This window comes from Muscardinus avellanarius, assembly GCF_963383645.1.
Source record: "Muscardinus avellanarius genome assembly, chromosome: 3".
Lineage (NCBI taxonomy): Eukaryota > Metazoa > Chordata > Mammalia > Rodentia > Gliridae > Muscardinus > Muscardinus avellanarius.
In genome coordinates this window covers 30471346-30497335 of record NC_137788.1, presented here as the reverse complement: position 1 = coordinate 30497335, position 25990 = coordinate 30471346, and the positions used below count along the sequence as shown (strand labels likewise).

At 47.2% G+C, this 25990-nt stretch overlaps 1 protein-coding gene across 1 annotated transcript in view; it reads left to right on the top strand.

Moving 5' to 3' along the window:
- The window catches only part of GRIK3 (glutamate ionotropic receptor kainate type subunit 3), a gene marked incomplete at both ends in the record, with an annotated part of 224976 nt that overhangs the window by 131191 nt on the left and 67795 nt on the right, over positions 1–25990 (top strand). The window contains 2 exons of the mRNA XM_080692401.1: positions 6428–6604; positions 20084–20341. Coding sequence (XP_080548527.1) covers positions 6428–6604; positions 20084–20341 — 435 coding nt within the window. The remainder of the gene's footprint in view (positions 1–6427; positions 6605–20083; positions 20342–25990) is intronic.

Sequence of the window (25990 nt, the reverse complement as noted above, 5' to 3'; positions counted from 1 at the left end):
AGACCCTCGTTTCAAAATAAAAATAAAAGCCGGGCATGGTGGCATGGGAGGCTGAGACAGGAGGATCCAGATTCACAGACTGCCTCAACTACTATTTAGTGAGGCTCTTTGTAACTCAGTGAGACCCTGTTTCAAAAAATTAAAGACTAAAAAATAGGTCTGGGAGTGTAGCTCAGAGATAGAATGCCTCTGGGTTCCATCCCCAGTACCAAAAATAAATAAATAAAACTAAAAATAAAATGGGGCTAGGGTGTAGTTCAGATTTAGAATGCCTCTGGGCTCAATCCCCAGTCACACACACACATACACACACACACAACTCACTTTCTCTCCATGGTTTTGCCTTGTTTATATAGATCTGTTTCTGACCCACATCATTTTCCTTCTCCAAAATAACTTCTTTTAACATTTCCTGCAAGACAGGTCTACAGGCAACAAATTCCCCTGATTTCTGTTTGTCTGAGAAAATCTTTATTTCTCCTCAGAAGTAATGGATAATTTCTCAAGGTAGAGAATTTGAGCTTAGTGGGGTTTTTTTTCTCCCTCAACACTTTAAATATTTCACTTCACTCTTTCCTTGCTTGCCTGGATTCTGAGATGTCAGCTGCAATTCTTATCTTGCCCCTAAATAAGGCATATTTTTCCTCTGGCATCTATCGTGATTTTTTTTTCTGTATCTTTGATTTTCTGTTGTTTGAAAATGATACGCCTCGGTGTAATTTTGGAACCTTTATCCTGCTTGCTGTTTTCTGAGTGTCCTAGATCTGTGGTTTGGTGTCCAACATTAATTTAGGGAAATCCTCATAATTATTGTTTCAAATACTTCTCTTCATGTCTCTTTCTTCTCCTTCTGATACTCCCATTTCAGATTTATTACAACTTTTGTAGTTGTCTCGCAGTTCTTGGATATTCTGTTCATTTTTTTTTTCAGGCATGCTTTTCAGTTTTCAAGGTTTCTACTGAGATTTCCTCAAGCTCAGAAATGCCTTCCTCAGCCATGTTCCGTCTACTAATGAGCCCATCAAAGGCCGTCCTTATTTCTATTACGGCGTTTCTGATCTCCGGCATTTTTTTTTTGTTTGTTTGTTTCTTGGCATCTCCACCTTGCTCACGTCGCTTGGCTGCGCTTGCCGGCTGGCTGTCCACTCACCAACTGGGGCGGTCAGCGGATTCCCCGCCTTTGTCCCGCGCCCAGGCTCATCCCCACCTCCCCACGGATCTCCATCTCCTGCTGGTGCCTGCTCTGCCTCTTTCAACCATACCTTTTTGCCGTGTAGGACGCCCTGTAATTTTTTCATGACAGCCAGACATGATGGACTGGGTAAAACAGAGAGCTGCAAACAGGCCTTCAATAATGGGGTGGTAAGAGTCACAGGGGGCTGCGTGGGACAAGCTTTACAGTCTACAGTCAGAATTTGGGCTTTTTAAATTTTTTTTCCATAGTTTTTGTTTTCTTGGTTTTTGCACTGAGGATTGAACCCAGGGACAGTCTTCTTCTGAGCCACACCCCCATCCCTATTTATTTATTTATTTTGCAGAACTAGGGGTAGAATACCAGGGGCATTCTACCTCCAAGCTACACCCCCCAGCCCTGTGTTTTATTCTTTATTTTGAAACAGGGTCTCACTAAGTTGCGGAGGGCCCCACTAAGTAGCAGCAGTTGGCTGCAAACCTGAGATCCTCCTGTCTCAGCCTCGCAAGTACTGGGATCATAAGCATGTGCTTCCACACCCGGCTCATTTTTATTTTTTATGTTGAAACAAGGTGCTGCTAATTTGCTGAAAGTCTTGCTAAATTGCTGAGGCTGGCTTCCACTGTGAGATCCTTGTGTCCTACTAAATACTGGGATTACAGGCATGGACAGGCATGCTCCACCATGCACAAGTCTGTTTATCTATCTATCTATCTATCTATCTACATATCTATCTTTATTGTTTGTTTGTTTGTTTGTTTAAAAAGCAATCCAAGCTGGACATGGTGGCACACGCTTGTAATCCCAGGACTTGGGAGGCTGAGTCAGGAGGATCACAGGTTTGTGGACAGCCTCAGCTACTTAGGCCCTCTACAACCTAGAGAGACCTTGTTTCAAAAAAAAAAAAAAAAAAAAAAAAGAATAAAAAATAGGGCTAGGGATGTAGCTAGGAGGTAAAATTCCATCAACTATCAACTAGGGGTAGGTAAATAAAATGTGTTCCATCCATAAAAAGTAATACTCTTTGGCAATAAAAAGTATGAGATCCTGATACACACTGCAATGTTGATAAACCTCCAATATGCTAAGCACAAGCAACCAGACACAGAACACATATTGCATACTTCCATTTATATGAAATGTTAGGAAAAGACAAGTCTCTGGAGAGAGAGTAAGTTTAGTGGTTTCCTCGAGCTAGGGCGACTTGCCTAAAATCATCACAAAATCTGGGTGATGGAAAAATTCTAAAACTGGATTGTGATGATTGCCATACAACGCATTAATTTCCTTGAAATAACTATATACTGAAACCAGGGGAATTTTCGTGGCATGTAAATGTTACCTCAATAAAAGTAGACTTTTAAAAAAAATAATGTGTACTTGAAAATACAGAAAAACATTCCAACAAAATAAGCAATGCCTCCTATTTTTTTAGGTCAATGACTTAAGTCTTAAGTCCCTCTTCCTCTTCTTACTTCTTTTTCTTCTAAAGTGGATTCTTACTGAATTTTCTGCAAAGACCTTTATCACTCATTAAAAATATAAAATAGACTTTTATATAATTAAATTTTGACTGTCACATGGATATACTTCAGGGTTTTTTTGTTTTGTTTTGTTTGGTGGTACTGGGGCTCCTGGAAACCCTTCTACCTCGGGGCTACACTCCTAGACCTATTTTTATACTTTTTTTATTTGGAAACAGGGTCTCTTAGGCCAGCGAGGCTGGCTTTGAACCTCCGTGATCCTCCTGTCTCTGCCTCCCAAGCGTGGGAATTACAAGCGTGCGCCACCACGCCCAGCTTTTTTTTTATTTTTTACTACTTCTCTTATTAGACAATTCTAGATCTCTTTCTCCATACATGACTCATGTGTTCATTTTTGGATTAGATTTCCAGAAATCAAAGTATTGAGCCAGAGCTGTGACTATATTTAATGCTCTTGGTACCTTTCTTCCTTCCTTCCTTCTTTCCTTTCTTTCTCTTTCTTTCTTTTTTATTTTTCTTTTCTTTTCCTTTTTTTTTTTTTTTTTTTGCAATACTGTGATAGAACCCAGGGGCGTTCTACCTCTGAGCTACACCCCAGCCCTCATGTTTCATTCTTTATTTTGAAAGAGTGCCTCACTGAGTTGCAGAGGGCCTCACGAAGTAGCTGAGTCTGACCACGAACCTGCATGTCTCAGCCTCCCAAGCGCTGGGATTACAAGCTGGGCTGTGTTGGTGCGTTTCTCCTCCTCCTCCTCCTCCTCCTCCTCCTCCTCCTCCTCCTCCTCCTCCTTCTTCTTCTTTTTTTTTTTTTTTTTTTTTTTTTTTTGGTGGTACTGGGGTTCCTGGAAGCCCTTCTACCTCCGGGCTACACTCCCAGACCTATTTTATATTTTATTTGGAAACAGGTTAAGCCAGCGCTGCTGGCTTCAAACCAGCGCGATCCTCCTGTCTCCGCCTCCCAAGCGCGGGGATTACAAGCGTGCGCCACCACGCCCAGCTCTGTGTTGGTGCATTTCTAATGGCCACCAGGAAAGGCGGGGTGCACGGGCTGCCCCTCCCACCCACAGTGGAGCAGGCGGCCATTTCCAATGCCCTCCTCACAATTGGCAGGTGTAGCTTGTTTTATATTTTTGTCAATTAGATGAGCAAAAATAAAATATGGCATCTCAGCGTAGATTTGAATTGAATTTATTTAATTGCTAGGGTGTGCATGTGCCACTCATTAATAACTTATTTGTCTTCCTTTATTTTGTGAAATGTCCATAGTTGTTTGCACGTTTTCCTATTGAAGTCTTTTTGTTGTTGATGTTGGGTTTAGGTGCTTTTTTTAAATAAAGGAAGAACATCGACCTTTAGTCAGTCATATATGTTACAAATATCGTCCAAGTTTGTCGTTTGCCATTTTACATTGTTTATGGTAGTTTTGATGTATAGAAGTTTTATGTTATTTCTACAGAGTTATCAGTCTTTCTCCTATAGTTTCTGACCTTTTGATGCACTTAAAAAGGCCTCTTCCACCTCAGTATTGTATAATAGTCACCTATACTTTCTTCTTTTATATAATTTTATAGTATTCCCTTTCCCCTTTCCATTGTTTTCTTGCTATTATTATTATTATTTTTATTATTATTTTTTTTTTTGCTGGTCTGGGGATGGAACCCAGGGTCATTCAACCTCCAAGCTACACCCCCTTCCCTATTTTTTATTCTGTATTTTGAAACAGGGTCTCACTAAGTTGCGGAGGACCTCACTAAGTAGCTGAGGCTGTCTGCGAACCACGATCAGCCTCCCAAATGCTGGGATTACAAGCCTGCGCCACCACGCCCGGCTTTTCTTGCTATTTAGCTTTTATTCTAGCTGGAGTTTGTTTTGAGGCACAGATGAAGATTGGAGCCCAGCCTAAATTTCTCCAAGATAACTGAAAACCTGCCAGAGCCCAGCTAATGAATAACTCATTCTTTACTTCCTAATAGGAAATGGCCACCTCTACCATGTTTTAATACTTATCTCTGCCCAAGTCTCTTTCTAGGGGCTCTTTATCTCATTCCGTTGATCTGTGTTTTTCACTATTATGACATAGTTTTAATTATTTCGGTTTAATTGTATATTTTTAAATCTAACAATACAGGTTACCTTTCCTCATCCTTTTAAAGATTTTTTTTTTGTCCTTATCTTATGTCTAGTCTCCCAGCTACATTTTAGTCATTTGTAAGTGAAATAAAAATACTTGCATGATTCTGATTGGAAATGAATTTAATTGAAAAATTAATTTGGAAAAAATTGACACCTTACACCTTCCTTTCCAGGAACACATACTCTGTCTCATTTAAGGATGTTTATCACTTATGTTTTTAATTTGGTTTTGTCATTTTTTAAAAAAAAAAACTGGGATTGTGCCCTCTTCGTTGGCCTATCATTTGCTATTTAATATTTTTGCCAGTATTGTAGAGGAAATCCTTTTGCTACCATGCTCTCCTGCACTGTGTCCCTGATACAAAGAAACACTGCAGATTCCTGCTAACTGGTGATTTGACCTACCAGCGTTTGCTTGTTGTCATGGCTAGGGATCATCGTAAGGGCTTTTTAGGGAGATGTGTATATTGTTTGCAAAGAAGAATCTATTCTTTTGTAAAAGTCGTGCCTCTGAGTTCCCTTTCTCTCTTGTTTTACCGGTGAGTGATGCAGTGTCGGGTCTTTACCCGACTTTTAAAGGATGAAAAGCTTCTCTTTTCATCCTTTAACAAGAATGCCTCTGGTGTTGCACGAGATACTAGTTAGTGTGATATTAAAGGCTGACGTGAGCCGAAGGTGCTTCAAGGAAGTGCCTTTTGTGGCACTCTCTTATTGAACCTTCTTAATAGCAGCACATATTGGATTTTATCAAATGCCTTCCTTCGTTTTGCGAGTTGATCATAATCTGTTTTTCTCTCTCTCCTTTGAACTCTTGATGTGGTGGAATGATATTCATAGATTTCTTGATATTGAACCCATCTTACATTCCTGGAATAAAACACTAGTGGTCATGGCATGTTCTCCTGGTAATATTCTGGTAGATTTTACCTGCCAGAACCCTATTAGAATTTCTATAGCAGTATTAATAAGTTGGTTATTTGTCCCTGTTAGGCTCCATAATCCGGAATTTGCTAGTAGGGTGAAATAAATTAGGAGAATTTTCATAAATCTTATACCCCAATGGTGTATGTATTTCTGTTTTAGATGGTACTAGGGACTGAACCCAGGGGTGCTCTACCTCTGAGCTATACTCCAGCCCTTTTTATTTTTTTATTTTACTCATTATATTTATTTATTTGTTTTTGGTACTGGGGTTCCTGGAAACCTTGCTACCTCCGGGCTACACTCCCAGACCTGTTTCATGTTATTTTTATTTGGAAACAGGGTCTCTTAAGCCAGCGAGGCTGACTTCGAACCTGCGCGATCCTCCTGTCTCTGCCTCCCAAGCTCAGGGATTACAAGGGTGCGCCACCACGTCCGGCTTATTTTTTTATTTTGAAACCAGGTGTCACTACGTTGCTGAGGGCCTCTCTAAATTGCTGCAGCTGGCCTCAAACCTGCTCTCCTCCTATCGTAGCCTCCCAAGTACTGCCACACCTGGCTCCCAACAGAATTTTTCTATGAGGCAATTATCTAGGATATTACTGAATACTGGGGAGGAGGTTCTGAGCCCAGCAGCTTTGCTAGGGCCCTTCTGGCCCCTCCTCCTGCCACCCACAGTTAATGCTGTCTCTCGCAGGAGGAATCTTCGAGTACGCGGATGGTCCCAATGCCCAGGTCATGAACGCCGAGGAGCATGCCTTTCGATTTTCTGCCAACATCATTAACAGGAACAGGACCCTGCTGCCCAACACGACCCTGACTTATGACATCCAGAGGATTCACTTCCATGACAGCTTCGAGGCCACCAAGAAGGGTGAGTGCGTAACTCCTGGGGAGGGGAGGGCTGCACTTGCCCTCCAGGGCCCTGCGGCCAGTGTGGGGCTGGGCTCCGGGCCCTGGGCCTTTGCCACTCTTTTTGGGGACTTGCCTCAGGCCCAGCTCAGCTCAGGTGTGTCTGTCCCCCAGAAGCAGGAGTGGGGGTTGTCTATCAGGATATCCTGGTCCTTACCACCTGTTAGGGGCCTGGAGAGAGGGGAGGCTGTCAGAGACGGGGTGAGGTGGGGCCTGAGGGCTGCAGAGAAGCATCTGGAAGGCCAGCTCAGGCCCCGCACCTTTTCACACTGTTTTTTTCTTTTCCCTTTGCAGTTTTACTTTTAATTGACAAATGATAATCATGGATATTTATGGGTTACAAAATGATGTGGGGTTTTTTTTGTTTTGTTTTTATTTTGCGGGCTTGGGGGTGGAACCCAGAGGCATTTGACCTCCGAGCTACTCCCCCTGCCCAATTTTTTATTCTTTATTTTGAAACAAGGTCTCACTGAGTTGCAGAGGGCCGCACTAAGTAGCTGAGGCTGTCCACGAACCGCGATCCTCCGGTCTCAGCCTCCCAAATGCTGGGATTACAAGCGTGCGCCGCCACGCCCGGCACAAGATGATGTTTTGCCACGCATATGCCTTGTGGAATGATCCAATCAGAGCAATCAGCATATCTATCACTTTAAGTATCATTTCTTTGTGGTGAGAATATTTAAAATCTTCTCCTCTTTGTTATTTTGAAATATACATTATTATTAACTATAGTCACCTTGCTCTGAAAACTTTTGTCTTTTATTAAAATCTGATACAAATTATCAATATATAAAATACAGATAAAGCAGATAATGTATATATTCACATGCACCTGTATTCAACTATAATTTTACTGTGTATAAATACACTGTGTACATTCAAACCCTTGCATAAAAGGACTTAATCAAAAGCAGGAGGCTGCTTCAGTGCCTGCAACAATCTGACACCAGAGGCTGTGGATGATCCTTGAAGTCTGACCCGTGCCTCAGTATGCAATACTCTTCTGTATTTTGTTTTGACTACATCATAACCAGAAAATCACAAGTGATAAAAGTAAGTTATAGTATATCTAATTAAACAATTTCCTGCACCTGAACTTCTAAAACTGAAATAAAAACAAATGTCATGCTGCATTTTTCTTAATTAATAGATGCATTTAAAATAATCTCAAACTCCAGTGACTCTAGATCCTCAAACACACACAAAGAGGATAACTTGTTCATACCTAAATGAACAAATGAATTCCCAGTTTCCTACCTGGATATACAGGTGTGCTTTATGTTACTGTTGTGTGTGTGTGTGTGTGTGTGTGTGTGTGTGTATGTGTGTGTGTGTCTGAGGACTAAACCCAGGGGAGTTCTACCACTGAGATACACCTCCAGTCCTGTTTTCAAACAGGGTCTCGGTAAGTTGATGAGGTTGGCTTCAAACCTGCAATCCTTCTGGCTCACCTTCCCATGTTCTAGGATTACAGGTGTGCACCACTGTGTCCAGCTTTGTTACTATCTTTTATTAAAACTAGTGTACACACACACACACACACACACACACACACACACACCTCTTTATTCATGGGATGTAGCTAACCAAAGATCAAAAATATTCACACAAAAACCCAGTTGCGTCTATACTGAACATACACTGAATTTTTTCCTTCTCATTTTTCCTAAAAAATACAGTATAACAGCTATTTATGTAGCATTTGCATTGTATTAGGTATTATAAGTAATCCGGAGATGATTTAAAGTATACGGGAGGATGTGTGTAAGATATATGCAAATACTACGCCACTTTATGTAAGGGACTTGAGCATATGCAGATTTTGGTATCCTCAGGGGATCCCGGAACCAATTCCCTGCTGATACCAAGAGAGACTGCATATATGAACTATATTTTTACATAGATATTTAATTCAAATTCAACTTAAAGGCTTAGCTGGCTCTGGAAATAGCTTCCATAGAATCCTAGATTCCCATGGAACTCTGTTGAAAAATCTCAAGCCTGCGGAATCTCATTCCCCAATCGACCAGCTCACCCTTCCTGCAACATGATAGCATAGCCCCTTGCTTTTTCCTTTCAAATCCTTTATCATGATTTTAGTTACATAATTGTGTATTTAATGTCTTTCTACTCTCCCCAACACCGTTGAAAGGAAGGCTGTCTCTTCATAATTGATATATTCCCCTGGCACCTAAAAGCCTGGCACATATTAATTGCTCAATGGAGTAATTGTGGGATGAGCAAATGAATGAATTATGTGAGCTGGAGGTGCAGGAGCCTGAGCCTATTGCCTGATACCCTTGCCAGCTGAGCCTTGGGGACAGGCTCAGTCATGCATCTTGGACAGACTGAGACCCAGCACTGGACATTCCTGTCTTTCTAAGAGATTCCCAGTTTATAATCGCGAACAATTTCCCCCCGGGCCAGAGCGCTCCGTCGCCTGGGCTCCCAGGTGTACACCCGCTAAATCGCTGGCTGCTGCTTTTGTTTTCCAAAGCCCGTCGTGGGCAAGCATCTCAGCAGAGACGGGCATGGCCTTGGGGCCAGACTGCTTGGACCAGCACCCTGGCAACTCTGATTCTAGTTGTGTGACCATGGACAAAATATTGCCCTGCCTCAGTTTCCCCATCAGTGAAATGGGTGCCTCTCTGCAGAGGGCTTAAGACGGTGTCTGGCACCGTAGTAGCACTACATAGGACCTTACTCTTGTTACACCTGGTCTTCCGCCCGCATGCTGAGCCATCACCTCAGGGCCTGCCTTCCTCCAGCTTCCCTGGGCTTCCCACAGCTGGCCCTGTCCTGTGCCTGCCTCCTCTCCCTTGCCTCTGCACAGGTGGTCAGAGGCTCCCTGGTGGTAAGCATGGTTACTGCACTCACCACCAAAACAAAAACATGTTTTTTGTTTGTTTGTTGTTTGTGGTACTGAGGATTGAACCTGGGGCGTTCTGCCTCTAAGCTACATCCCCAGGCTTATTTATTTTTATTTTTTTGAAACAGGGTCTCCCTAAGTTGCTGCAGATTTCACTAAGTTGCTGAAGTCAGCCTCAAACCTGTGATCCTCCTGTCTTAGCCTCCCAAGTACTGGGATTAAAGGCATGCGCCACGGCATCTGGCTCCTGCACACGTCTGTGGTCCTCCACGCATCGGTCCTCCTGCTCTCTCTCCTAACATGCTCTGAAGCCCGCACTGCAGACAGGTATCCATCTCCCCACTGAGGGTCCATTCCAACACACCCTGCCCAGCTCCTCCAGCTAGGAAATAACTAAATTCAACCCAAACTGCTCAGTAAAAGTCAGAACATAGAACAAGCTCCCAGAATCAGAACACCAGAGGCCCACGTGGGTACAACCAACCCAAAGAACTGGGCTGTGTCTTCAGTCCAAGTTTCCTAAAAATCATTAAAATGATTCGATTGCTCACTAGTGGTGCACCTACAACTCAGCACAGGGACCTGCCCCAGCCAGGCGGGTGCCCAGGGCAGAGACTCAGCCTTCCAGAGGATTTCCTGCAGGAACGGACAGTCCCACTCTCCATGTAACTGCCAGGTTATCCGTAGCAGATCTGAGTCAGCAATCCTCAGCTGCTGGCAAGTCTAGCCCTGGGCCTCCATGTCATCAGTCACAGCCCTCCTCGCCCTGTAACAGATCATATGACTTGCTTGCTCAAACCCTTGGATTTTGTCCCAGGTCATCCATCCCCAGATCATCATCAGACCCATGAGGGATTGACCTGTCCACCTCCAACCTCCAGCCACATCTGTGCCACTTGGTTTCCTAGCCCCTGGGTTCTCAGTCCAAGCCATATGCTTCACCTCAGGGCCTTTGCACATGCTATTTCTGCTGCTTGTAATTCCTTCACCCCATTCTCCTGCTGCCCTGCCCTTGTCTAGCTAACCCATTCTCTTCCTCAAACACTTCCCAAGATGAGCTCAAGTCTCCCTGCTTCCATCTTGTGTTTTGGGGAAAGGGGTATTGGAGATTGAACCTAGGGGCATTCTACTTCTGAACCAATACCCCCAGCCCTATTTTATTTTTTGTTTTGAAATAAGGTCTCACTGTCTAAGTTACTGAGGCTGGCCTTGAACCTGTGATCCTCCTGGTTTAGCCTCCCCAGTGCTGGGATTATAGGTGTGCGCCACCACACCCAGCTCTGCTTCTATCTTCATAACATGCTGGACTCCTCTTCCACAATCCTGACTGTGTGTGTGTTGGTATACTGGGGACAGACCCAGGGGCATTCTACCTCTGAGTTACATTCCCAACCCTATTTTCTTTTTTTATTTGAAACAGGGTCTCAATAAGTTGCTGAAGTGCTCATAAGTTGCTGAGGCTGTCCTTGAACCTGTGACCCTCCTGTCTCAAGCTCCCAAGTACTGAAATTACAGGTGTGTGTGTGTGTGTGTGTGTGTGTGTGTGTGTGTGTGTGTTGACCATCTCTTCCACAAGTCTTCAAGCTTCAATGACTTTTCCCTGCTCCACTATAGAGCCTAGCGTGCAGCCCCACGCTAGGAGGCACACATGAGGGATTGGTGGTTTGGTTTGATACACAAATGAAAGAGAAAATATTAATGAATTCCCAGTATGTGAATCCCACTTTAAAAAAAAATTGCTCCTTCTGATCTCTGCAGGGAGCAAGTCTTCGTCCTCTGCAAGTCATGCCCCGAGGGTAGGGAGCCAGCTCATAGGACCAGTAGAGCAGCCAGGAAGCAGGGAGGATGGCAGGTGTGGTGGCACAGCAGGAGGGCTTCCCAGAGGAGGAGAGCCTGGGTTGGAAGGAGGACAGGAAAGACCGAGGTAAGGGGTAGACAGAAGGCTGCGTGCATACGAGCCATTTGAAGACCAGCAGATGTTCTCTAGAAATCCCCTGAGCACCCGCCGTGTCCCTGGCCTTGGGGATGTGAGATGGGCCAGGCAGAGGTTCCACACCTCACAACTTACACCTGGAGTGGCTGAAGCAACGGATGCAGGGCCGTGAGATGCAGGAGATGGTGCAGGCCAGGGAGGTGGGGCCTTGTCTGGGGCAAGGAGCATTGGGTGATAAGAAACAGAAACCTACTCAGGAGAAAGCATTACCACCTCCTTCATCAAGCGACACGCCTTTCTGAAGCCTCCCCGGAGGCCTCCATGTCACTACCACGGCAAGCCACCATCATTCCAACGCTGGCACCAGACATGGGTCTGGCCTATTTTTGAACTTCGCATAGATTAGAAGCTCCCTGCACCTGCTCGCTGAGCCTTGCTTCTCAGGCTCTATGATAATTCCTGAGAGCCACTTCTCTTGTTGAATACAGCAATGGTCTGTTATTCTCCACCAATGGACGGCATTCCAGCATAGAGATAACACCATGATGTTTTTTGTTTGCTTGTTTGTTTTGTTTTTGTGGTACTGGGGTTCCTGGAAGCCCTTCTACCTCTGGGATACACTCCCACAGGCTACACTCCCAGACCTATTTTTTTAAATTTGAAAACAGGGTCTCGTAAGCCAGCGCGGCTGGCTCCAAACCAGCGCGATCCTCCTGTCTCCGCCTCCCAAGCGCGGGGATTACAAGCGTGCACCACCACACCTGGCTCACCATGATGTTTTAAAATCTTGTACGGTTGTTGTACCTCTGACAGATTCCTTTTTAGGGCTCTTTTGTGAAGTGCCACTATGAACATCCTAGCAGATGTCTTTGAGGGCACAGATACACTCATTTTTATTGGGTGTACAGGTTGGAGTGGAAGTGTAGGTCATACAATGTACACAAGTTCGCCAACCAGTTTTTTTCAAGTACTTTTACCAATTTGCACTCCTCCAGCAATGTAAGAGACTGGCAGCTGCCCTGTGTCTTCACCAACACTTGGCCACATCAGTCTGTTTTTGTTTTGTGGTACTAGAGATTGAATCCAGGGCATTCTGCCTCTGAGCTACACCCTCAGCCCCTTTTCTGTTTTATTGTTTTGAAACAGAATCTCTCGGTTGCTGAGAGCCTCACTGCATTGCTGAGGCTGGCCGTGAACCTGTGATCCCCTTGTCTCAGCCACCCAAGGTGTACGCCACTGGTGTGTTTTTAAATTCTGGCTGTTTGGGTGGTTTATGAAGTGGTTATCTCAGGTAGTTTTATTTTATATTTTTCAGATGATGAGAAAGATTGAATATATTGTTTTAAGCTAACAGGTCATTTGAATATTCCTTCTTAGAGTGTTTTTCTGAGCCTTTCAACTACTTTTTTTGTTTTGTTTTGGTACTGGGGATTGAACCTAGGAGTATTCTACCACTGATTAACACTCCCAACCCTATTTATTTTATTTTGACACAGGGTTGGGAGGTTTTTGTTTTTGCTTTTGGGTTTTGCTTTGTTTTGTATTATTGTGGGTCGGGGGATCGGACCCAGGGCCTTGTACATTCTAGGCAAGCACCCAACCAATGAGCCACACCCTAGCCCTTCAAGCACTTCTTAAAATTCAGTTGCTTGTTACTTTCTTGTTGACTTGCAGGAACCCTTTACACATTCTGGATAAGAGTCTTTATTGGCAAAATATATACTCTACCCATGGCACATGGGCTTGCCTTTATCCTCCACTATTATCTTTGGAGAAGCAAACTTCTTCATTTCAAGAAGTCCAATATTTTCCACTGTGGTTAGTGTCTTTTGTGGTCTCTTTAAGAAGTTTTCTTCTATCCTAAGGATATCAAGATACTCTCCCCTGCTCGCCTTCTAAGAGGCTCCAGGTTTTTTGTTTGTTTGCTTTAGATACTGGGGATCAAACCCAGGGACATTTTATCTCTGGGATGCACCCTAGACTTTTTTTTTTTTTTTTTTTTTTGCAGGTCTGGGGATGGAACCCAGGGGCATTCAACCTTTGAGCTACAGCCCGTTCCTTATTTTTTATTCTTTATTTTGAAACAGGGTCTCCCTAAGTAGCTGAGGCTGTCCACGAACCGCTATCCTCTGGTCTCAGCCTCCCGAATGCTGGGATTACAAGCATGCGCCACCACGCCCGGCCACCCCAGCCTTTTTTATCTTAAATTTCAAAATAGGGTCTTACTATGTTGCTGAGGGGCTAAGTCGCTGAGGCTGGCCAGGAACCTGCCATCTTCCTGTCTCAGCCTTCCAAGTAACAGGATTACAGGCATGCAACACTGAGCCCAGAAAGAAGCGCTATTGTTTTATTTTTCACAGTTAGTTCTAGGATCGATCTCAAGTCGATTTTTTTGTGTATGGTGAGAAGTGGAGGTGGAGGTTTATTTTTTCTGTACGAAGCAGGTGGAAGTGAAAACTTCAAACTCTCTGCAGAATCATCTGGCAGTATCTACTAAATCTTTTGCCTACAAGGATGTTCTCAGCCACTTTAGTGGTAATAATAACCAAAACCTGGAAATATAGTAAGAGTCTAACCACAAGAAAATCAAAAGATTGGGGTATGGTTATACTATGGAATTTTAATCAGCAATAAAGAAGAACAAACTCCTCTGCACACAGCATCATAGATGAAGCTCACAGACACAGTGCCGAGTTAAAGAGAAGTGGGTACTTTGGTGGAGAGAGGATGTGCAGTGGGTATTGTCTGGGGAGGGGCAGGAGAGAGCCTTCTTAGGTGCTAGAAACGTGTTGTATCTTGATCTAGGTAGCACAGGATTCACGCAGACATGATGTATACGTGCAGTTATATTTTAAAACTCATACAAGTTATCTGCTTAAAATTAATCCACTTTAAGCTGGGTGTGGTGGTATATACCTGAAATCCCAGTACTTGGGAGGCTGAGACAGGAGGATCACTGGTTTGGGGCCAGCCTTAGCAATTTAGCGAGACCCTCAGCAACTCAGAGAGACCCTGTTTCAAAATAAAAAGGGTGGCCGGGCGTGGTGGCGCACGCTTGTAAATCCCCGCGCTTGGGAGGCAGAGACAGGAGGATCGCGCAGGTTTGAAGCCAGCCGCGCTGGCTTAAGAGACCCTGTTTCCAAAAATAAAAAAAATAGGTCTGGGAGTGTAGCCCAGAGGTAGAAGGGCTTCCAGGAACCCCAGTACCAAAAAAATAAAAAATAAAAAATAAAAAAATAAAAAATAAAAAGGGTTGAGGGTATAATTCTATACCCTAGATTCAATTCTGTCCCTAGATTCAATCCCCAGTGTCCAAAAACAACAACAACAAAAGATGAATCTATTTGACTGCATTATGTTACCTCAATTGTAAAAAGGAAGTGGCCGATGACTTTCCTCAGCTGTGGAGCCCTGCTGTCTGAGCCCAGGGGCATTGTTGCTTTTAGATGTGCTCCCCATGGGCATCCTCCACCCCTGGGGAGCCCTGTTTTCCTGCAGTCTTGATTTTTCCTTTTGCTCTTTGATTTTTCACACTGCATTCCTCTGGAGCATCATTAAGACTGTTCCAAGGGGGTACACTGGGCCTAATTCTGATTAATCCAGTGATAATTCATTTTCCCCAGATGGATGTTCCTGTCTCTGCCTCCCCTGCCCCCAGCTGGACCCTTCTACCTCGGGCCGTGTGGACTGAGGGGACATAGAGGCCCAGATCCCAGCGTGGCCTACCCCTCCAGCTCTGGTCGAAATAGTCCTTTCCTCTGCATGAGGCCCAGGAGGCCTTTCCCCATTAAAAGGGACTTTCACTTATTGTCTTTATTTTGAAATGTTTTGTGGAAAATTAAAAGATGAGTGAGTGCCAGGCAGCGCCTGAGCCAGCAGCCCGGAGAGCGGCTGTGTTTTCTTCCAAGGCTGACCGAGTGGGCCTGGAATCGACCCAGCCATCCCCAGGCTCCTCTGCCTTCACTTATTCTCTGGGCTGCTCAATTCCTTTTAAGACACAAATTGATTGGGATAATTTTTGCTATAACTACAATTGCCATGAAAGGGTGGGGGGGGGCTGCATTCAGGCTGGGGACTCCTGCAAGGACTGTCAACCACTGAGTTACTGTAAAATGACCAGAAAATGGATTCAAAATTGAAGCCACAAATAATGTAATTACTGCAGTGTGTGCTCAGGGCTGCCAGAACAAGGGTTGGCTGCTGCCCTGGAAACATCTAGAGATAAAGCTGCTGCCGCTGCTGCCCCTGGCCTGGGCCTTGGGGATGGCAGTGTTCTCCTGGGCTGGAAGGAGCACGGAGGAGACAGGAAAAGGGAAAATGGAGAGAGGCCAATGAGATGAGACACGTGGAGGCTGAGGCCTCCCGCCACCCAGTGGTCGTGCCTAATCACCACATCTCTGCAGAGTGAACCCAGGACAGACATCATCCCCATACCATTGTCACCACTGTCAACACCATGGCACGGGCACCGCGATTACTGTCATCACCATTACAGTATTATCGCCTCCACCCTTAACATCAGCACTACCATCAGCACCACCATCAACATCCTCCCCATTGCGGCACGGTGGTAGTGTCTTAATCATCACCGATCCCGTCAATACCAGCGTCACCGTTCTTCCTACTATCACCGTCACCGTCACCGTCACCGTCAGGATGTTACCACCTTCATCATTACCAATCTCACCACAGTTGTTATCACGCCCATTGGAATCAACACCAGCATCCCCACTTCTGTGTCCTCATAGAGATCAAGTCCAAGACGGCAACGTCTTCATCACCGTCAGGCTCGTCACCGATTCCATCATCACCTCTCTCACCTGCCTCTCTGTCGTCATGCCAACTCATCACCACAGCTGTGCTGGCTTTGACGCCTTCCACAGCGCCATCGCCATCAACATCACCCTCTGCAACCCAGTTAATACTCTCTTCACCATCAGGACTATGACTGTAGTTACCTTTGTCATCATCCTAACAGTCGATGTTGAAATCACCTTTTCCAGTCACTTTACACCATTGCCACCACTGCTGTGACAGCCACATCCCCTGTGCCATCCTGCTTTGCACTTGGTCTGCTCTCCCCCATGCCCCACAGACAGAGTCAGGGAGGGGCACAGCCTCAAAGGTCAGGCTGCCTGCACAGTGGGAGGTAGGGCAGCCTTTGCCTGCCAGCTTTAAGGCACAGATCAGAGGGGGAACCCAAGAGGCAGTTCTTGGAAGCAGTAGTGGAGGGATGGACATGTTCAAGCCACTCAACCAAGCTTTCAATCATACATCATAGGGGGGAAAGAGAACAGAGACAGGAACACTGGGACAGAAACCAGGGACCGCAGGGGACAGCTAGCAGGCTCAAAACAGAGGCAGGAGGTTAAACATGAAAGGAACCTATGGATTTTATAAGGTTCCCATGGCCTCAGACGTGGACAAGAGGGAGCATCCAGGCCTGGATGGCTGCCACTCACTGTCACCTTCCCCAGCCATGCGCATACAGGTGAGGGTGTGGCCTCCCTGGGGAAGGGGCACTGAAAAGAGGGCTGTCCCTAAACCTGACAGTTTGCCAGCAAACCCAGATTCCTGCGTTGGAAGCATCTATTGTCACCAGGGATTGTCTCGCACGTGGTCACACAGAGGGCTAGCTAGCCAAGGCTTGACTCCAAGGTGACGGGAGCTGGGACAAAGCAGTGCTTCCATTTGCTGGCCTCCAGTCCCAGAACTGTGGGAGCACAGGAAGCCGCCATCTGCTGCTCTGCGTGGCCCTCCCCGCACTTGGCATTGGTCATGAGAAATCCTGGGTCACCCAGGAGACGCCTCTGTGCTGACTCTGCTGCCATCCTGCCCCGTGTCCCAGGTGGTTCCAGGAGACTCCTAATAATAACTAGCTGGCTCCCCACATCGCTCCATCCTTCACCTGGGTTGTAAGTGACATTTGGGGAAAGTACAAGTTTCAGGAAAAATAACGACCTTATATAAGGTTTCCCGTTTCCAGGAGGCAGTGGGGGTGGTGGATGATAGTCAAAAGGAAAATTACTCAAAGATCACCCCGTCTAGTGGATTCTAATCCTCCCTGTATCTCTGGACCCATCGGGCCCACCCTGCACTATGGAGGACTCGCCTCTCCCTCTTCTGGCCAGCCTCTCTTCCCAAGGCAAGGGTTAGTGGGACCGAGGGGACTCACCCGCCAGGGGCCTTCTAGACTTTGCTCTAAGTATCTAGAACCCTGAGTTTCCTGCCTGGTTGGTCTGGAGCCTACGTTCAGGGCCTGCATGACCCTCTGCCCTAGGTCTGTCCTCTGCAGCAAGAGCCATGCTTTCTGGGCCATGCTCCTAGGCAGCTGTGGGAAGAGGTGTGAACAGTGCTTGGTTGGATAGAAGGGCTGGGGTGTCCACGTGGAAGGTGCAAAGCCTCTATGGCTCAGGATGGAGCCAGTGTTTACATAGAAGGGGGCAGGCTGGGATAGGTGCCACCTCTCCCACATTACTGGGTATGAGGAGTCTCCATTCTCAGCCGACTTGGCAGACCATTATGAAGCCACGTTTATCAAGATGGGAAGAACACATTTTGTCCTGATTTATGTTTAAATGTTTGGCCCTCCGTGACGTGTGGGGGCTTTCATTTTTACTCCAACCTTGGACCCCATAAATCTGAGGGGTAGATCTATGCCCAGGAGGTCCCTTCCAGGGCTCCCATGATGCAGCCAGGATGAGTCTGAATCCAGTGCCTTTGTGGCTAGGCGCTCTCTCTTGCTTTCTCCCAAGTTCACCATGGGTGTGTCTGTGTGCGCTCAGTGCCCATGAGCACAGGCCGGTGCATCTACTTATGCTGTATTGATGCGTGTTATGGTTTGGATTTAAAATGTCTCCCAGAGAGGCTCCTGTGTTAGACCATGCAGCCAGCCTCAGAGGCAGGATGTGGCTAGAGAGTGCTGATCCCCACGGGTAGAGTCGGGGCCTGTATATGTCTCGACCCCACCCAGTGGCTCTTTCTCCTCTACCATGCCCTAAAGCACTGCTCCCCTGTTCCTGCCTTGGATCCAGCTGATCATAGATTGACCTCTGAAACTGTGAGCCCCCCCCCCCAAAACCTTTCTCCCTCTAAGTTGTGCTTGTCAAGTATCTTGGTCACCATGGCAAAAAAAAAAAAATCTGCATAAAATGTTGCCTCTGATGGTTACAAGAGGCTGAAAACTAAAACCTAAAATGGCATAAGCAAAAAGAAAATGCATTGGTGTCTGTCACCGAAGTCCAGGAGTTCACTTGATCTATTTCTTTTCCTCCCTTGGCTCTAACACATCCACACTGACTCTTACTATGCCACTCATTCTTAATGAGCATCAGGCAGTCAGCCATTGCGACTCCACATCTTACTTCTACTCAGGGTCTTAAGGAAAGGGCTTCTTTCTCAGTGGTGAGGTTTCATGGCATCCCATTGGCTCTGGCTGGCCATGTGACTATCCTCTAAACCAATAGCTGTGAACCAAGGAAGTTCAGTGAGCAGTGAGCCTAGGTGTAAGTCACATGCTCTAGCCCTCTTAGGCAGGTAGTAAAAAAGGGGGTGGAGACAAGGAAAAGTAGAGTCAGTTGCTGGAAAACAGGGAGCCCTTCTGCTTGAATGTGCCTGAGAAGCCCCCTTTTTGCAGATCTTTTAGGGGGAAAAAACCCTGCTTTGAGCCCTGCCTGACCTGGGTCTGCTCATTTGACTCTCTTCTGAGCCCTCTGATGTTGGACTAGCCCAGCCAAGCACAAAGTGTCTGCTGTCTGACCTGTCCAAGGCCCCTAAGTCCAAGAACACAAACTATTTGAAGGTGCCAGTTCTGCACTCATTCAACATGCCGATGTTGGTTAAACACAGTGGACGTAGCAATAAGCAACAGAGATGGAGCCCTTGCCTCTTTGGAGTTTATATGCTAGTGGGAGCAGAGAGAATGATGGAGCAGCAGCAAACCCAGAGATAGCGCTGGTGGCTTGGCCAGGTGGGTGCAGGAGGGTGGTCAGAGCTCCACGATTTGAAGGTGAAGCCACAGGAGCTGCTGACGGGCTCAGGTGTGGGATACAAGAGAGTAAGAGGGGTCAAGACAAAGCCAGGGCCTTTGGCAGGAAGAGCTGGGATAATGGAGGTCCCCTTTACTGAGGTGGGAGGCTAGGAGGAGAAGAGGGGGTACATTCTGGACATTTTGGTGTGAGATGCCTCTTAGATGTCTAAATAGTGGCCATGAGGGAGAGGTGAGATGTCCAAATCAGACTCCAGGGGACAGGTCGGGGCTGGAATTTGAAGCTTCTGAGTCATCAGCCAGTAGATGCTTCGTTTCTGTTTCTCAAGTTCCCCCAGAGGACACCTGGCACAGGTCTGGGGATGCCACTCCAGATGGCAGTGATGCTAAGGTGATCATCACATCGGAGCCACGAGTGCTTCCTAAGGACCAGGCACTGTGCTCTTGTACATGTCGCCTCCTCCCAGCTCCTCCTTGATTGGATGAGGAAGAGACCATTAGCACCCCCATTTTGCAGATGAGAAACTGAGATTCAGAGAGACCATCAGTCACCCCCCTCCAAGGATTCCAGTTGCCATGTTCCCACAAGGCCACTGCCTCCCAGGCCTGCACCCCAGCTCTGACCCCTGTGCTTCCTTCCCCTCTGTCGCAGCCTGTGACCAGCTGGCGCTAGGCGTGGTGGCGATCTTCGGGCCATCCCAAGGCTCCTGCACCAACGCCGTCCAGTCCATCTGCAATGCCCTGGAGGTGCCCCACATCCAACTGCGCTGGAAGCACCACCCGCTGGACAACAAGGACACCTTCTACGTGAACCTCTACCCCGACTACGCCTCTCTCAGCCACGCCATCCTCGACCTGGTCCAGTACCTCAAGTGGCGGTCGGCCACCGTGGTCTATGACGACAGCACAGGTGGGTGGCCAGGCCTGGCTGTGCTGAGGTAGGGTACAGTCCCAGGATCAGGCTCTGGTCTGATTGCATGACACCTGCACCTGTGCAAAGGCTGTGTCCTATACCCAAGCCCCAGCTTTGCCTGGTATACCTATGCTCACCCCTGTGATCAGCCCCACCCCCATGCACACCAGCCCGGCTCACCCTGCCCCCACACTCCCACCTCCAGCCCGGCAGCATGAGTTACCCTGACTGGCATGTGGTACCGACTCTACACCTGGCCTACACACCTGTGCCCGTACCTGCTGTGCTCATACACCCACACATCCACTCTCACTTGCACACTCACACACATAGCTTACTGTGCTAGGCCCTGGGCTTACGTGTGTACATGTAGGAGCCAAACGGGAGTTTAAATCCTCACTCCACCTGCTGCCTGGGTAGCCGCTGTGTGCCCCAGTTTCCTCATGTGTAAAGGGCAGGTGTTAAAGAGCAGGAGGTGTCCAAGCACCCAGAGCACAGTAAGTACCCCTGAAGGTCATCCTCTGTACACCTGGGCCCAGCACACCCTCATCTCTACCTATACTCGGTATACATACTCCCAGCTGGGCATGGACTCTGTATGTACACGCTTAGCTGTCCCTCCAGGCTGTAGACCCCAGCCAAGGCCAGCCCTGCAGAGGTGAGCACCCAGCTCTTGTCTCATTCTCCCAGGGCACAGGGATCCTGGGGCCTGTGGCTTTGACCTGGAGTCCCAGGTAGAAGGGCACCTGTCCCATGGGCCTGCCTGGCTGAAGCTAACACCAGCATTCTTCTGAATAGGGCCTGCTTGGCTTGGTTCTGCTAAACCTTCCAATTCTAGCCTGGAACTTGCCTTCCAGAAGACTCTTACCATGATGTGCTTCCCCTGCCTCTCAAGTCCTGAGCCCCTTAGTCTGTGTCCAGAGCACATACCCACTAAAAACTCAGAAAACACACCGTTTCCTTTGGCCTCTTTCATTGCTGGAAGCTGAGGAAACCTAGGTGAATAAAACCCAGGCCTCGATCATGGTAAGGTCTGTGTCATGGGGACCCAGGGCACCCACCACTGACTCTATGAAGCTTTATTCAGAGAGCCAAGGGGCTGTGCTAGGCCACCAGAGGGCCTGGGCAAGCAGGGAGAGGAGGAGGAAGAGAGAGAACCATGGCCGACCCTGCCTCCATCACAGTCATCCTCACATAGGTCTGTAGGACAGACACAGATGCAAGAGTCCCCCAGGGCTGGAGGAGGGATGCTTCCAGACTATTGCATAGAAAAAGACTGCAAGCGATGCAGGTGTGATCTCATATGATTCCATGGAAACCTCTCAGTGACTCCGTGGCGTAAGAAATTATAAATGGAGAAACTGAGGCTCCAAGAGGTAGCATGTCCCACCCACCGTTACCCAGCTAGTCAGTGTCACAGTCGCACCACCCACAGGTCTGTTTGCATCCAAAGCATGTTCTTGTCACCAGCTTAGAGCTGGTCCTTCACCCCCTCTTTCTTTCCAAAGACTCAAATCCCAAGATGTTTCTTAGCCTGGCCTCTTGAGAGAGCGTGACCTTGGCAAGTCACTTAACCCATCTGGCCTCCCTCTTCCCACGTGTCAAGAGCTGCAGGATCAGGCCTGAAAAGAGCCCTCCAGCTCTCGCCACTGTGATTCAATGACAGCCCTTGATTACCTCCTAATGGGGAGTAGGAGTCCTAGGGAGAGAATCCCTCAGAAAAGACAATCAGGAAGTCGTTTATTTATCTCGGGATTCTACAAGCAGCTGTTGAGTTCCTGGTGTATCCAAAGAACCAGACAGAAGATCCTTGAAAGCAGAGCCCCCACCCCTGCTTCAAGCCCCCAGCAAGAGGATTCTGCCAGAGCCAAGCCACCGCCAGTGTTTCTGCAGCACTGTGGCATTAGCTGTCTTAACACGTATTATAGTTTGGTGTATATATTGGGTCTGCGATATCTCCCCAAATCTTACATGTTGAAGGCTTTGTCCCCAATGCAACAGCGTTCAGAGGTGGGGCCTTTGGGAAGTGACTGGATCATGAGGCTCACCTCATTGATGAATTGGACTACTGGGAGGTGGTGGAAACTACAGGCAAGTGGGGATGGTTGGAAGCAGTAAGGCACCAGGGGCATGCCCTTGGGGACTCTGCCTTGTTCTGAACTGCTTGTTTTCAGGTCTTCCCGCCTGCCATGAGCTGAGCAGCCTTTCCTGCCATACCCTTCCACCATGATATTCTACCTTACCTCAGGCTCAGAGCAATGGTCTGAAATCTCTAAAACTATGAGCCAAAGGAAATCTTTCCTTCTCTAAGTTGTTATTATCAGGCATTTGGTCATAGCAAAAAAAAAAAAAAAAAAAAAGAGTCCTAACACAGCATCCCGCTGTGAATGATGTCTACTTATGAGCCCATTTCTGCTTCCAGACCACAAGCTCTCTGTTCTCCCAAAATTTAGCAAAGGGCCTAGTGCCTAGTACAATGTAGATGTTTTTAAATGTTGGCCAGCCGGGCATGGTAGCACACGCTTGTAATCCCCGCTCTTGGGAGGCTGAGACAGGAGGATCATGCAAGTTCGAAGCCAGCCTCAGCTACTTAGTGAGACCTTGTTTCCAAATAAAATATAAAATAGGTTTGGGAGCATAGCCCAGAGGTAGAAAGCCTCTGGGTTCTACCCCTAGTACCACCAAAAAAAATTTTTTTAAATAAATAAATAAATAAATGTTGGCCAAAATGAATTGGATTGGATTGGATTGAATTGAATCGGAAATCAAGTTTAATTAAACTCTAATTAAACATTGCAGGAAAGAGTGTAAGACATGAAGATTGTGACCCCATCTTTTTTTTTTTTAAGTAGTTAACCATATTATAGGAGAGTGGGTGCCCATGCAATGGTTACTTGTAATTTCAGGCCATCTGAGCGAAGAATCAAGTGACATGTGCAGGCCGTCAGAGATAAAGGCCATGAGAAAAGGAGGCTCCGAGACCCTGGATAGTCTGGGCTGACTTGCCAGGGGAGGCTAGAGATTTGCTGCTGGGACTTACAGATAGAAGAGCAGGGAAGAGCATACTGAGGCTTTTACAGAGAGAGGGACTGGCAAGAGCAGAAGCGAGGAAGCAGGACTGTACATGGCAGTTGATCAGGATGGCAGCCTGGCTTGGGGAGAGGATGCACATATGGGGGCAGGTGGGAAAAGTTGGATGAACTGGGCTTAGCTGACTGTGCAGGTCTAGGGTCCAGCCTCGAGGTGCAGACCTTGTAAGTAGCTGAGGACCACTGAGGATCGTTGAGCCAAGGAGTGGGATGATGAATGCAGTCTTGGAAGGCGGCTGTGAAAGCACACGGGGAGGGTGGAGGGGAGGCTGGAACCAGAAGACTGGAGAGGAGGTGGCTGTGTAGTCCATCAGGAACAAAGGAGGCCTGAATTTGAGGCGTTGCTTGAAGAGAACTTGGGACAGAATATGGAAGAGAAGAAACGGATGTGAGCAAGATGTTGGAAATCTGTAACTGGAGTGTCACAGCTGTAGAGTGAATAGGACAGATGCTGGTATTAAGTTCTGCCTGGCACTGCGGGGCCCCTAGGCTGGTCAGGGCGAGGTGGGGCTGTGCAGAGGAAAAGCCGTGGCATGAGAGTGGGACCATGCTGGTGAAACTGGTCAGAGCAGATGCTATGGTTCAGAGCACCGTGTTCCCAAGCCACCAGCCCTGTCTATGCACACATGTCACTTGAACCTCTGCTCTGACGGCCTGGAATGGCCAGTGACATGCTGGGCACCATTCTTTTGTAATAAGACTACCTACTCAAAAACATCAACAGAATGGGACAACTGAATCTGCACTTCTTCACCATTACCAGTGCCCAATACATTCTTTCCTGCCACATTTAATTAGAGCTTAATTCAATTTGAATTTTAATGTGACTTAATTCAATTGGATTTCATTCGTAAAAGATAGGGGATTCAATGAGACAAGGGGGTCTGGTCAAGAAGAAGGCTGGTACTAGGTACTGAAAATGAATAGTGGACATCAAGAGGCATGCTCTCAGAATCCAGATACTTCCCAACAAATCATGATCATCAAATCCATGGAATGGGCAGTGTGTTCTAGCAGGCTCTTCTGAGTTTGCTCTGGGGGCTGTCTGTTAGGATGTTTTAGGCTGCAGGTAACAGAAAGCCCAACTTGAACTGACTGGAGGACGAGCTGCTTAGTTATCTCACTGATGAGGAGCCTGGGATGGGCCTCCCCAAGGCTAGGGTAGTAGTTTGACCAAGTCAGGGTCCTGGGTTAGACTGGCTACAGGCCTCCTGGTTTCCCTACAGTCACAATAAAGTGGCTACAACTCCAAGGATCGGCTCTTCACATGATGCTGCCCCAGCATGGAAGAAGCAGGTGGCAACCAAAGGGACTTGCCATGTAATATGACCCATGCCTCTTATGAAGGAAAGGAAAATCTGTCTAGAGAAACTAGAAGATGGCCCTGTAGAGCTCCGAGTCCATTCCTACTGCTCTAGATGCTGTCCAATGGGAATGGGATTGCCATTGGTTGGCTCCTCCCATTTATGAGTCACCTCTGGGGACTGGCACATTGTCATCCAACAAAAGCACACTTCTTTTAGTGTGCCAGAAGAGGGTGCATCCATTAGCTCTTTCAATGAAAGCAAAATTCACCCGGAATTCAGTGGCTTGAAATAACAAGCATTTGTTTAGCTCCTAAGTCCACGGGGTCAGCAGTTCCTGAGCTTGGCTGGGCTGTATCTGTGGTCTCAGTTGGCTCGCCCACCTGCCTGTTGGTTGGTCCAGGCTGGCCTTGGCTGGGATGACAGATGCGCCTCAGCTCTCCTCCACCTCCATGTCCTCCAGCAGGCTCACCCAGGCACGTCATCATGATGGTGGCAGCAAGAGAACAAGCCCAGTGTGCAATCCCATTTCAGGTCTGTCTGTATCCTGTCTGCTGATATCCCCTAGCTAACACTAGTCTCAAGGTTGAGTCAGCTGGAGGGCATGGTAAGGTTACATGGTAAGGGGAGGGGAGAAGAATTGGGGTCATCGTTGCAATCTGCCTCCAGAGCCTCGGCTGCTGCAGAGACAGTATTTGCCCTTTCTGCCTTGCCCTATCTTCACCTTCCCAACCGAATCTGTCCACAAAGACAAACTCTTATCAAAGGTGAAAGGAAGGGGCTCTAGGTCTATCTGGAGAGGAGAAAAGGGTCCCATCCAAGGAGCCAAACAGATCAGGTCTCAAACTCTGCTAGCATTCCTAGCATGCTGCAATAAGTAGTAGTCGCCGAACCTCTGCAGTCCTCAGTTTCTTTATCTGTTAACATCGGCATGAAAATCTCTGCTCTACATGCCTTCTAGGATTGGGAGATGGTTAAATAGGGTAATGAATGCAGAAGTGCTTCGTAAGTGAAAAGCACGATTCCAACAACCATGATTCACTGCAGATATTTTGAGAGGGATTGATTAGGGAAGCAGCAGAGAAGGGAAGCTCATCTCAAGCAAACAAAGCCTCGTTCTCTGTCGGGCCAAGAGGAGCCTCTGGTCTCCTTTGGGAATACGCTGATGGGAAGGAGGTCTGACATTTGCTGCTGGAGAATGTGGGTCACCATGCATTTCATGGACCGTTGTGCTTGGCTGACAAGGAGGCTCT